Source organism: Pyxicephalus adspersus, chromosome 8, assembly GCF_032062135.1.
Source record: "Pyxicephalus adspersus chromosome 8, UCB_Pads_2.0, whole genome shotgun sequence".
Lineage (NCBI taxonomy): Eukaryota > Metazoa > Chordata > Amphibia > Anura > Pyxicephalidae > Pyxicephalus > Pyxicephalus adspersus.
This window is the reverse complement of record NC_092865.1, coordinates 5,834,765-5,848,451: the sequence shown is the minus strand read 5'-3', so window position 1 is coordinate 5,848,451 and position 13,687 is coordinate 5,834,765. Positions and strand designations below refer to the sequence as shown.

The 13,687-nt window shown below is 40.8% G+C and overlaps 1 protein-coding gene across 9 annotated transcripts in view; it reads right to left on the bottom strand.

The window, feature by feature from the left end:
- The window catches only part of NFIA (nuclear factor I A), a 320,673-nt gene that overhangs the window by 23,708 nt on the left and 283,278 nt on the right, over window positions 1-13,687 (bottom strand). For 7 of the 9 annotated variants that reach the window (XM_072419379.1, XM_072419381.1, XM_072419380.1 and 4 more), the window contains 2 exons: window positions 8,555-8,733; window positions 4,652-4,817 (listed from right to left, as the gene is read on the bottom strand). In XM_072419379.1, the coding sequence (XP_072275480.1) occupies window positions 4,652-4,817; window positions 8,555-8,733 (345 nt within the window). The remainder of the gene's footprint in view (window positions 1-4,651; window positions 4,818-8,554; window positions 8,734-13,687) is intronic. The other 2 variants (XM_072419384.1, XM_072419378.1) reach the window with 1 other exon arrangement.

Sequence of the window (13,687 nt, the reverse complement as noted above, 5' to 3'; positions counted from 1 at the left end):
AGCTCCACCTGTTACATTCTCCATTTTATAAAATGAAGAAAAATCCAGCAGGGATGACAATTTAAACCCATAATGGGAACAGGGGCAATTCAGACCTGGGAACTTGGTGCAGTGAACTCATAAGACTCATCAGCCATGATTTATTAAAGCTCTCCAAGGCTGGAGAAGATACACTTTCATCAATGAAGCTGGGTGATCGAGCAAACCTGGAATGGATTTCTTCAAAGTCATTTGCTATTTGATAGCAAATGTTTTGAATCCTGGACCAGATCCATTCACAGTTTGCTGGATCACCCAGCTTTACTGATAAAAGAATCTTCTCCAGCCTTGGAGAGCTTTATTAAATCAGGCCCAATAATGGGTGCATGGACAAAACTTCCATACAGATATCTCTCCACCATATACCAAGAACTTAAATATGAAAACTGGGTGAACATGCCCGTGAGCAGTCTTGCTTTAAAAGATCAATATTAATAAAATATAAGAAGTTCATCTTTATTTTTGATTGTAGTATACCATACAGGAAGCACTGAAACACCAAACCATAATAAGCTTTGCCTTATATGTATCTCAAGTCAGTGTAAAGGTCAAACTGAAACTCTATTAACCGGAATATGAGAGAGACTTTTTATATGCTACTTAAAATCTCAGCTCCTTTTAGGAAACACTAATTGGATCTTTAACAGAAAAGACATTAGAGTTCAGGGTGTCAAACCCATTCCTACACAGCATTGAGGGTTTAAATGTGACCACAATCCTCAGTTCTACGACTAGCCGCTCACAAATGCCTCCTTCTTGTTCATGAATAATTAAATGGGCAAGCAATGATGGCAAATTATCAAATCCCCGTCGCTTATTTAATTATGAAATACATTTTAAGTGAACTCGTAAATATCAGTAAATGAGCTGTCTCTTATCAAGCAACATCAATGGAGGCCGTCGTCTAGATGTGGATTTTGAAGCATGGATGATATTTTTGTTAAAATCAAATTTGTTAGCTTCTCTACAAATGGTCTAAACTATGGATCTATCTGAATATTTAAAGGTTTAAAAGACACAAATTAATGCAGTTTTGTATGCATGAATACTTCATTACATGAATTTTATTACAAGCAGGTTAAGTACCTGAATTTGACAATGGGTCCAGAGCTTGAGTAGGGGGCCCTACTGCACTTGGATAGAAAGTATATTAAATGTGTGGTCCATGGGATAGTAAGGGTATACAGATTTTGTGACTGGATGGGAAACTCAGGTTAGGGAGATTTTTAGGGAGTATTTATATAGCGCGGACATATTACGCAGCACTGTACAAAGTCCATAGTCATGTCACTAGCTGTCCCTCAATAGGGCTCACAATCTAGCCTACCATAATCATATGTCTTTAATACAGTCTAAGGTCAATTTTGGGGGAATCCAGTTAACCTAACTGCATGTTTTCGGAATGTGGGGGAAAACCAAAGTACCCGGAGGAAACCCACACCGGCACAGGGAGAACATGCAAACAATGCAGATAGGGTCCTGGCCAGCATTCGGACCTAAGACCTAGAGCTGCAAAGTCCAGACTGATAACCTCTGAGCCACCATGCTGCCCATACCCATAAGGATCTTTGGAGAACCATTACTCGGTTGAAGTTCACTGTACAATTCCATGGTGCTGAAAAGTGCTAGAAATATTTTCACCCATGCTTCGGAACTAGCACAATATAAAAGGCCCCCTAAAATAATTTAGATTTTATGAACAAAGCAAGCTTTGTTTTCTGTATTCCATGAGCTGTCCAGGTTCTGAAGAATTCAGGCACTCCGGACAGAACCTGCACATATTCGGCATCCTCTGGGAGTGACATCCTTTAAAGTAGCCACCGGAGACAAAGCAGCGCTCTTTTATCTGCTGCTAGGCGGCTTTTACTTCCAGTGCTTCCTGTAATCTGCCAGGCGCACTTCACTTTCAGGACTATAACTTATTCATCACCCGACTTTGCTTTTTTTTCTCCTCGATACCGGACGCCCCAGCTCGGCTCCATAACCGTTCTGCAGGATTTGACACGTCAGGGGCACATTACAAACAGCGCTGATGTAATTTACTCTATAGGGTGAACCGGGAAAAGCGATTAGAAAAATAACAAGGCTCACTCATCAGTTTCCAGGAGAGGCAAGGGATTTGCCTGTCCTCATTCTGACTGCCAAGATGCCGTGAATTATTTTCCAGCGATTTGGGTGAATTCTCTGTAAAGTGAACTTTACTTCAAGAAAATAGCTGGAAGTGTATGTAAACCCCAACAACATGTCTGCTCTTATTTGCTCAGTCTTGGGCTGTTAAATATACCAAAAGTGTTGTAGTCAGTAAGTGCAAAATACCTGTTGATTTTGCATAAAACTCAGTGAGATCACCTTTGCACTGTGCAATATTACCTCAAGTATTGATATCAGTCAAGTATTGATATCTATCATGGTATGGATAGAGGAGGTGTGGAAGTGTTCTGTAGTAACACAAGACATCCTGACAAGTAGTACTGCCAGAGATACAGTACGTTAACTGCTGTCACTCTGAGACAGAGAGTTTGTTACCGGCATGGTCACCAGAAAGACATAAAAAATGGAAATTAAAGCAGCCACCAAACATAAGGATTGGTAAATGGCCATATATTACATTTTTGTTTCAAGGTCTTTAGGCTAACCCTAAAGTGTAGAGTTGCTGACAATACAGATTCATAGAGATCCGAAGACAACTGATTTAAAAGTGGATGAAGGGGGAATGTAACTAAGGCTGTATTTAGTCATATTTACTACTGTGCTGGTGCACCTGAATAATGATGCCTATTGGAACAAACACCTCCCGTTTCATGTCTTTAAAACATGATAAAATGCACTATGGAAGGCAAAAATATATCCCAATAAGTAAAGGAGAAATGCTTAACATGCACTGTACCACAACAGTGTTACCACATTTATCCAGAGAAGCCCAGATGTGACCAAATGCAGGAAACAAAATAAAAAATTGAGGTTTGGTGCCTCCTCTAACTTTGCCATTGCAGACCTATGAAGTCTACTATAATATATACAACTTTAAATCCACCATGTCCATTCATCCTTTTTTCTTGGTATTGGCTGTTGGTGTCAACTTGAGATCATCACTTGATCAACACATAGGAACCTTCGGTAGGTTGTTTCCTAGGGGCTATTGATATGTCTGGCAGTGCATTCAGCATTATTTCTTAATAACTACTAAAGTCATGGCACCTGAAGGATATATTGTTTTGCATGCAGGAATATTAGCATAGTCTATATGCTTGTTCAGAGATGGGAGAAATGGAAAAGTGGAAGAACCATGAGACACCATATGTTAGCTTTAAATGCATAGCTGTGGTTGCCCATTTACCCATAATATAGCAAGCCACAGAAATATTAGGATTTACATGTAATTTCTGTGTTGAATAAATTATTTTTACTTTCATCAAAGGTTGGAACCAAAGTCTAACCTTAGGTTTTTCTGATAATAAATTCATCCTGAGAAGCCACATGTAGAGAATATGAAAGCTCTTCCTTTTTTCACCCTTGGAATCTTTTAAATAAATGATGGTAGGTCAGCCTTAGGATGGCCAGTTTAAGCTTGACTAGCAAGTTCCAGATTGAAATCAACTCATGCACACTTTCATGGAGTTACTGTAACATGGTTGTCTCCAACAGTCTTCAAAATGCTAATGTGGAAATGGCAGTGAATCTAAATCAGTATATTCAGTGAATATAAATGGATGCTGGTGCAACCAATTTATGCAGCAACAGCCTAGTTTGTGTTCCAGTTTTGGTGTTCTGTGCAATGGCAAGACATGAACCTTTTTTTAAGTGTAAACTAAAGCCATGAGTTCAGTTTTTCCCCATATTAAATTGTGTACATTCTACATATATAGTTGTAGGTCTTCACATTGTTTATTCATTATGCTAATAGGTGTAATAAGTGTATGTCAAGCCAAAGGCTAAGTATTGGAAGGATTTAGAACCCTTGTCAAGTTTATAATGCTAAGCACCCTTAAAAAAAGGTATGACTGTAGTCGCCTGCTTTATAGCATCATATTGGTAGACAGAAGAGCTCATGCAGAAGCAGAGCAATTTGACATTCCATTGAACCATGGAGACCGAACACTTATCTGGTTCAGTCTTGTAAAGTACTATATAATGAAGTCAGTCACACTGGGAAACAAAGGTAATGGAGCCCAAAGGTTTTGTGCAGTTTTAGGTATAAATCCTCTATTCCTTGGTCCACAAGGTAGCTAAACCTGGGAAACCAAACTTTATTAGTTTGTTGGTAGCTTACCTGGACCTCATTATTAGTCTCAGCTGCCAACAAGCTTTTTTTTTACATGCGAGATGAACTTTTTGGGGTTCTCTTCCTTTCACTCTCTCTGCAGTGATATCATGGTGTTGGGTGAAAAGGCTGACCACTAACAGAATTCTAAAAAGGTACAAGAGTTGCCTGTTTTGGGGATGCACCCTGAAGCCAGGAACAGACCTGAGTGGTTCAAAGGAGCAGATACTGAACAAAAGTGTAGAATGGACTATTCGAGGACTATTCCTGGATATCTGCTATAAAATGATATAAATTCAACAAAGCAATCACTGTTAAGCAATCTAGATATGCATATACGTGGCTACTTACTCGGCGAGGTTGGAGAAGTGGCTCCTCCTTCTGTAGACGTAGTTGGAGGTTTTGTGTCTGGCACGGGCAGAGGCACAGGCCTAGCCATAGGTGGCGGAGGAGGCGGTGGCAACATCGGAGTCGGAAGGAATGGATTGTGCACCTTGCCTTGGCTGCTACCATTAGGCTACAAGGAGAACACAGATAGCTCAAGTCAGATGGAACATAGAAAATGTACTTAAATTAAACAGTCACACCTAATATTCAACAGCTATACTCATGCTGCAGTTTTACAACATTTACTGCTTATTCTTTTGATATGAAAACAATCCTTGGATGTTCTGATGTTGACCAAAAAATACCATAGTGTGGTTTTGTTTTTTAGGATTTTTAGTGTGGTTGTTTGGGATTTCTAAATGCAACTACACCGTCCAACAAGCACCGGATGGAGCCTTTAGGGATGTGCCCAGTGTGATGGCCCTGGATCCTCTTCAGCCAAAAAGGGACCAAGGGCACTTTAGCAGGGGGGCCCCAAGTATGTTTTGCACAAGGGGCTACTGTTGGCTATGTCCACCACTGTTGTACAGTACCTTTCTTCTTTTTCCTCACTAAAGATATTAATTACCACATATAATGATACGTGTGACCATTAATTGTCTCTGTTACCATAAAGCATTGGAGCAGAATCAAAAAGCACATTTTCACTAAAAGAAAGGGGCATTTAAAAGTGTTTCCAACTGCAGATCAATTAAAAATCATAGCACCCAATGATACAAGACAATGCAGTAATAAATAAATAAATAAAGTTGGAAGTCTTCACCTGAGCTTTATAGTGAAATAGCCTGCACCCAGTCTGACCACACTGTATATCAGTTCATAAAGCTCACAATCACCAGCAATGTGCAATTCACACTGGTCAGTGTCCTCGCCAGGTGTAAGACATAAATGATTTTTTTTTGTGAACTCCAATGACTGATTCTCTTCCCTCCGCAAAGTCATAAATTTTATTGTTTCGTTTAGAATCCCTTCGCTGGGAACAAAAGCGGAATGAAATTTCAGCTCGGTTTGCTGTCTCGCACAGCTCAGCTGTGTCCTGGCTTAACTGTGTATTTAACATTTTATAAGAAGGAGCAGTGCGTTTAATTTATGGGGCAATAGAATCTAGAAGGCTGCGCGCTTGTAGTGTCTGACAATATCAGTTCTGACAACAGTCAACAAATTGATCCGCCGAGCAAGCGTCTCGTCCCGCGTGCTTCGGGTGGGGGAGGGAGATGGAGCAGGGCAGAGAATAAAAGTTAGAATACAGCAGTTTTTTTTTTTTTAGGATCAATAAAATCCTTTACTGAAGTCTTTATAACTTCTATAACGGTGGCTGTTATTTGTCACTGCAAAGCTGGAGTAATAAATCTTATAACTAATGCTGCGTTCGGTGCCTTCGATGTTAAGTGTGTCATTGCTTAGAAAAAAGTCAGCAAACCCGGAATAGTCACAATGGAGGCAAAAATCCTCATAACTGTCTGTAGATACACTGTATAGCCAAAAAAATGTGGACATTCCTCTGTATGATTGATTTCATGAGTTTCCAGGGAAGGATACTTAAAACACTATAGCATACAAAGACAATTGTATGGTTCCGGTTCCAACTTTGTGTTGGGTAAGGCCCTAGTCTGCCCCTGTGCACAAAGCCAGCTCTGTAAAGACGTGGTTGGTTGAGTTTGGTTTGGCGGAACTCAAATGACTTACGTAGCCTTGACCTCAACCCTACCGAACACCTTTGAGATGAACTGGAATTCTGACTGCAAGCCAGGTCTCCTCATCCAACATCCATACCTGACCTTGCAAGTGTTTTTTTTTTTGGTGGCTGGATGGACATATATTTTTACAGGCATCCCCCAAATTCTTGAGGAAGACCTTCCCAGAAGAGTGGAGGCTTTTTACAGCCACAAAGACCAACACTATAATTATAGTCATGGTTTTAGAAAAGGATGACCAAAAAACGTATACAGTATGTATGATGGTCAGTTGTCCACAAACTTTTTGCCATAGTTTTTTATAGCTATTTAAACATCCTTTACCAAAGGAGTTTCATGAGGAAATAAAATTATAACTTCCAGAGAGATGAACCTTTAATTCCTTCAAGATCCAAATTAAAAATTATAGGCGTCTATGGACCCCTCTGAGAGCCTCAGACCAGTATTTTCCCAGCAATTTTTTTAAGCTGAGTGGAAAGACGGGTGGAAGCCCCTGTATTGTGACCCAACTTTTCAGTAATCACCCAAAAACAGCTGGGTAGTCAGTGAAAAGTGTAGGGTGGTGCGCCCAGCTAAAAGGGGCTGGGGAGACCACTGTCAGACCATCAATATTTATCATGAATGTGTGCCTCTGATATTGTCTGTCAGCATTCATATAAAATATGATTCCTATAGTATATAAATTATATAGCTTCACTCGATCTGAGTTAAAGGAGGGGGAAAAAAACAACATATCCATACATGTAGGCAGCACAGGGATTAATGGTTTCATCTTTCGTTCAGCATAGAATATTTTCTTGAGCGTAGAAATCGTCAGACAGATAAATAGGAGGCGTAAGAAATTAGGCTTGTGGTATGTGGGGTTCAATTACTGGTCAGCTGCAGCCTGAGTACTGGATACACACATATAAATAACTTCACAGAGAAGGAACATCTGTCTTTCTACAAGTTGTTAAATATCATTAGGCAACAGTGGAATCATTTTGTTTTGTTTTTTATCCGGGGTCCCCATTCCAGAAGGATCCTAAATGTATTAGCACAAGGCTCCTTTTCCTATGCCAGCTCTGTGTAATAAATAAATAATTGTAATATGTGAGGGTAAATTTAAAGGTATATGCTAGCCAATCAGAACTGATCTAACTACAAAGAACCAATAAATTGTATCCATTGCTTACACAATTTTATAATTTTATGTGCCTTGCACTTTAGCAAGCAAAAGCAAATTTGAGTTTGGTTAATAAACATCACACGTGTTACAGCAATCACTTATGAAGTTTGAAACCTGATTTAAAAATTGAAGGCATCATAACAAATCAATACATAAAGAACACAATATACTTAGATTCCATCCAAATTCTGCATGGGACTTGCAGGTAAACTTACACATTGGCTCCTTATATCTCTGAGTGACTTTGGCTGTGAGTTTCCAGCTCCTGTCAATATGAGGGCATCTTTAGCAACTCATAGTATTTCTTTTTTATTATTATTTTACTTTGTGTTACTGAGAACACAGCAGATTTATACTGCAAGGAAAGAAAGAAAACCCCGTGGAGATTCATGGTGATATATGGAAAACTAAGCAGTCATCAGAGATATAGGAAGCCAATCTGAAATTCAACCTATTGGTGTTCATCCACTATAGAACAAATTTTGGGTGGAATGAATCTTTTTAGAAGATGTTCACCCAAAACTCTTAATTTTGTTTTGACTGGGGGTGAAAAGAGGACAGGGTGAGTGAAAATGTGTGCTTCTATATAGAACCTTCAATATAAAAGTTCCTCTGTGGATCTCTCCTCTTTGCTGCTTCCAGTGCTATTTGTGGTATTGTTTCATGTTAGGGAAAGAAGTGACGGGCAACAGAAATAAATACTTGAACCTAATTTAGGCTCTTTCCCACTCTTGCCAAAGGTAAGGGTAAATTTTATGGTTGGTCCTTTTGGTTTCTAGGGTGAATCTGGACAAGCAGCACTTGGTGTAGAACAAGGAAGGAAATTACAAGAGGAACTCTACATCACTCGATATTCACATTGGAGCCGCAGAGGTTTTTTTTGTCATTTTTGTCAGACTAACCCTTATCACCCTCAACCACAAAATTAAGTATTGAGTGGCGTCTTCCTTTAACCCTTCATTGACATTGGCCAGACACTTTTGTAAAATAAAAAACAGTCCTTACGTTTAGGAACCCCACCTGTCCAGCCTGCTGACCGGCTTCTGGGCAGACAAGTTGGACAAACTCTTTCAGGGTCTCTTGCGGGTGATAGCGGATCGCTGGGTGCGAGAAGTACGGCCCCGGCTGCTGGATGATGGGCGACGTCGGGAAATGCAAGGTTGACGGCGTGGCATGCGGGCTCGCTGTAAAGAAAAGAGAGATGATGTTATTTGTGTTTTGCTGCAAGACACAGCAGTTCCATCAAAGAATCTGAGGAGCTTTGTGTAGATATACACACCATCCCCTCCAATCACACTGTGACAACACAGCTTTCACACAATTCATACTTCATGTGACCAACAGACACTTCCTGTCATAAATGGTTCATCGCAGGGACAATTCACAGTTCTTTATTGCTTTTACCCCTTCAGCACATCCATTACCAGCAATATTGTTTTAGGATTACACATAAGGAGTCGCTATATATCAAGAATTACCGGGCAGTCATAGACATTTCTAAATAAACGTTCCATGCAGTAGAACATACAAGATGTACAAATGTAATTAAACACAACGGGGAAGGTATTATGAAAAGTGATCCAAATGAAAACAGTGATTTCATATTCTGTGCCTTTTTCTTCATGTCTATCAAATTATGTATCCATCCATTTATCTCTAATGTCTATATATACCAGGCTTTGTTTTTTTTCTTTCTTTCTATAAGTCTCCTGGTTTCTTTTTACTTCTATATTTATCTGTCCATTTGTTCATTTATGTATCATCTATCTGTCTCTATGTCCATATCTATCTTTCTATCTAACTAAAAGCCCCCTTCCCAAACAGAAACCTTGGTGTGGTGTAATTGGTAATTTTGTAATTGTGGTGCTTGCTTTTCATAAAGTGGGTCACCACTAATAAGCTTATACTATTATTTAGAGTTTTTAATGACAACAAGATTGAAAAATATCTGTTAAGGCAAGAGCAATTTTACTTTATTCTGGCTAGCTTACCATATAATCACAATCTTACTATATAAGTGCATGGCTGGTAAGCAATGGTGAGGAATATTCGGATCCTTGCCCAGAGGTAACTGCACTCTGCTCCATGGAAGAGGAATCTCTTACTTGTATGCCAATACAAATAGCTCAACAACTGCTCAGGGGCTGTCTTATAGCACAGATGAAAGCAGATCTGGCCAGGTAAAGCATCACAGAGCCAAGCAATGGCTGACCAGCAGATGGAAATTGTGTGACCTGCATATGGCTGTGGGGCAAAGAACGGAATGGTGTGACCTTCATATGGCTGTGGAGCAAAGAACGGAATGGTGTGACCTGCATTTGGCTGTGGAACAAAGATGAGCAATGGCTGCCCAGCAAAGATGGAAATTGTTTGACCTGCATATGGCTGCCTAGCATAGATGAGAAAGCTGTAACTTACATATGGCTCCCCAAAGATAGGAATGGTAAGACGTGCATATGGCTGTCCAGCAAAGATGAGAAATGGACGCTCAGCAATAATGGGAAAGGTGAGACCTGCATAGGGCTGCCCAGCAAAGATGGAAATGGTACTACCTGCATATGACTGCAAAACAAAGATGAGCAATGGCTACCCAGCTAGGATGGGAATGGTATGACCCGCATATGGCTGTCCAACAAAGATGGGAATGGTGTAACTAGCATATGACTGCAAAACCAAGATGAGCAATGGCTGCTCAGCAAAGATGGGAATGGTATGACCTGCATATGGCTGCCCAGCAAAGACGGGAATCGTGTCCCCTACATATGGCTGCCCAGCGAAGATGAGCAATGGCTGCTCAGCAAAGATGGAAATGGTGTGACCTGCATATGGCTGCCCAGCAAGGATGAGCAATGGCTGCTCAGCAAAGATTGGAATGGTGTAACCTACATATGGCTCCTCAACAAAGATGGGAATGATATGGCCTGCATATGGCTGCTCAGCAAAGATGGGAACGGTGTGACCTGCATATGGCTGCCAAGCAAGGATGGAAATGGTATGACCAGCATATGACTGCAAAACAAAGATGAGCAATGGCTACCCAGCAAAGATGGGAATGGTGTGACCAGCACATGATAAGAGTCATTAGGTAGAGGAATGTTCTGTCTTGAAAGGGGAACATGAACAAACACTTCTGTAAATACAAATTCAGATATGGGTCTGATATGGATAGTGTGCAAACCTACATGTAAGAAATATTACCAAATTAAAAAAAACATGGGTTTTCCTTCCCTTATAGATATAATTACCCAGAAACTCTCATCAGGTTGTATGACTGAACATGGATTACACTTTGTCTCTCCTTGTTATTTCTACTGACCATATCACAGCGCTAATTGGCAGAGCCACCAATCCCGCTGATGGGTGATACTTTCTAACACGGTGTAACAGCTGCGTTCATCGGAAATATGAAGAGTGACTCTTTAATGGGGGGAAGCTGGCAACGCTCCAAGCCTCGCAAGCAACTCCGCAACTTCCATGCCTAATGCAACATATCAGATGGTGAGAAAAAAAAAGCGCTAAACAGTCATTTTTCTTGCTCATCAAAGCCGTTACTGAGTCAGGAGCTTTCACCCTACCTGCTGGGAATACCATAATGGTATCCATTAGTTGGGAACCCTCGTGGATTAAATCCTTGATACGAACAAGCTGTCTCCTCCATGTCACATGACTTGCGCTGACACATATTCACAGGAAAGGGTATAATTATACAAGAGTCATTAGCGCAATGGACTAATTAATCCGACTAACGCCTGTCAACAAATCCCTCTTCGCGGATATTTCAGCAATCTCAAGCAATAGGCGAATGACAGATCACAGATTTCTGCTGCCTTGGCGCTATCGGCTCCACTTGTGAAATTTTGCTGATAATTTATTCATGAGCCCCATTCCAGGTTTTCAGCAACTTAATTTGGCTTTTTGGGTCTGGAAAGTTTTTGAGGTTGCGGACAAAGGGGAGGCTTATAAATCCATTGGCGTCCAGTTTTGGTAACAAATAGATGGCTGGTATTCCACTAACCCGACTCTCTCCTCTACAATCTATTATGAATGCTGCTGCCAGACTCATCCATCCTTCCCTCCGCTCCTCTTCCGCTGCATCTCTTTGTAGTTCTCTCCATTGGCTTCCATTTCACCTTAGAATCAAATTCATCTCCTGTGCTTTGCCTTCAAATCCCCACAGTTACTTTCCCACTTACATTTCTGACTTGGTAAAAAAATACTCCCCCTGCCGCTCTCTCCGCTCCTCCAATGACCTCCTAATGACTTCCTCACTCATAACCTCATCACACGCACGGATACAAGACTTCTCTAGAGCTGCCCCGACTCTCTCGAATGGTCTTCCTCGTCCTATTCGGCTTGCTCCTACTTTCTGCTCATTTAAAAGAGCGCTCAAAACCCATTTTTTCAAACTTGCCTACCCGTCTTCTTCTGTTTTTTGAAACCATCACTATTTCCCACCATTACATATCTCCCATCCTATTGTGTGTAAAATCCCCCACCTACTAGATTGTAAGCTCTTCGGGGCAGGGTCCTCTCCTCCTATATCACTCTCTGTATTAGTCTGTCATTTGCAACCCCTTAATGTACAGCGCTGCGTAATATGTTGGCGCTATATAAATCCTGTTTATTAATAATAATAATAATAATAATAATAATTCACACACAATAATTAATTCACTTTGAAGATTTTCTTTTACTGTCTGTGCTGGGAAATCTGAAATATTACCACCAGGAACAGGAATGGAAGAAAATCTTTACAGAATGAAACACCTTTTCCAGTGACAGCTTCAGGCAGGTTGCGGGCACAGTAGGGTACAAGCATTATCATGAACCTGTTGCTGTTTATTGCAACTCATTCATTTAAATGGGATGCCCAATGCTGGGCAGAAGGTGCATGATTGACAGAAAGGTGAGTTCTTCACTCTCCAATCACAGACTGGGGGCGGGTCAATAACAGCAAGAGCAGATATGGTGCAATGGACAAAGCTGGCTGTCATTTAACCTTAAAAGCTAATCTAGTGGCAATAAAAAAGTACCATGGGGACATCTCTGGATTTTTTTAAGACTGTAATTGCTGTAATGAATGATGCTTTGGCTTCAATACTTATGAAAATTAGAGATAATAAATCCCAACCTGTCTATAGCTTTTATTTGCTACATGCCTGATCTAGGTCAGTCATGCAGAACAATTACATCCGGGCAACTGGCATTTTTGGGAGTCCAGAACTGACCTCTGCTATGATAGGGTGTTGTTAAAGTTATAGCGATAATGCTTTTGTTTTTTGCAGATCACAGCCGCGTCTCTTTTCTGTATTAAAGAAGAACTCCAATCAAACTGCCAGAAGCACTGCTGCAATACATAAACTGGTAATATTTTGTATTGCTTTCCAGCTCCTGCTGGGATTTACATAGCCAGAAGGGTGACACCACTTTTCATTGCTGCAGCTTCCTCTGCCCCTTGGCTACTATAAATGAACATAAGCAGTCCGAGTCCCTATTTGTGCCCTGCTTTTCCTAAACATCTCCACCTCCTAGTGCCTGCAACATGTAAACGGCAGCTTACAACAGCTTACAACAGTTACATTGCTGAATATTTCACCCTCCGTCTGCTTTCCAGGCGGCTGCAAAAAGACTAACAATGTAGTTTTCATAATTTATTTTTTAAAATATTTAATACGCAAGTGAAATAAAAAAGCTGATTTCTTCTATTTTCCTGTTTTGACATGCTCTGGTTTGCCATTGGCAAACATTTGGAGGGACGGTGCTTCCAACACACGGCTGCCTCCCGCTAATATTTAATCCTTGCCAACATCCACAGCCTCATGAAAAAAAATCCCCGGCCATACAAAGAATAAGTGCTTGTTTTGTCGTTTGAACAGACCTGTGCGATTTAGGTTAACACAACTCCTTGGCCGTGCGCTGGAAGCCTTAAATTAACCCAGCGGGTTGTTACTGGCATCTATCTGGGCCTAGATTATTTTAGCAATAGAGATTTCTATTCTACATGTGCCCGGCAATTACGCACCCCTTTATATAAAGGTGTTCCGCGGCTTTTACAACGCCGTCTCGGCAGGGGGCGATACAGTTAATTTTAAAAACCCGCCAGGCCGAGCGCAAGCGGGCCGAGAGATCTCCTCTTCT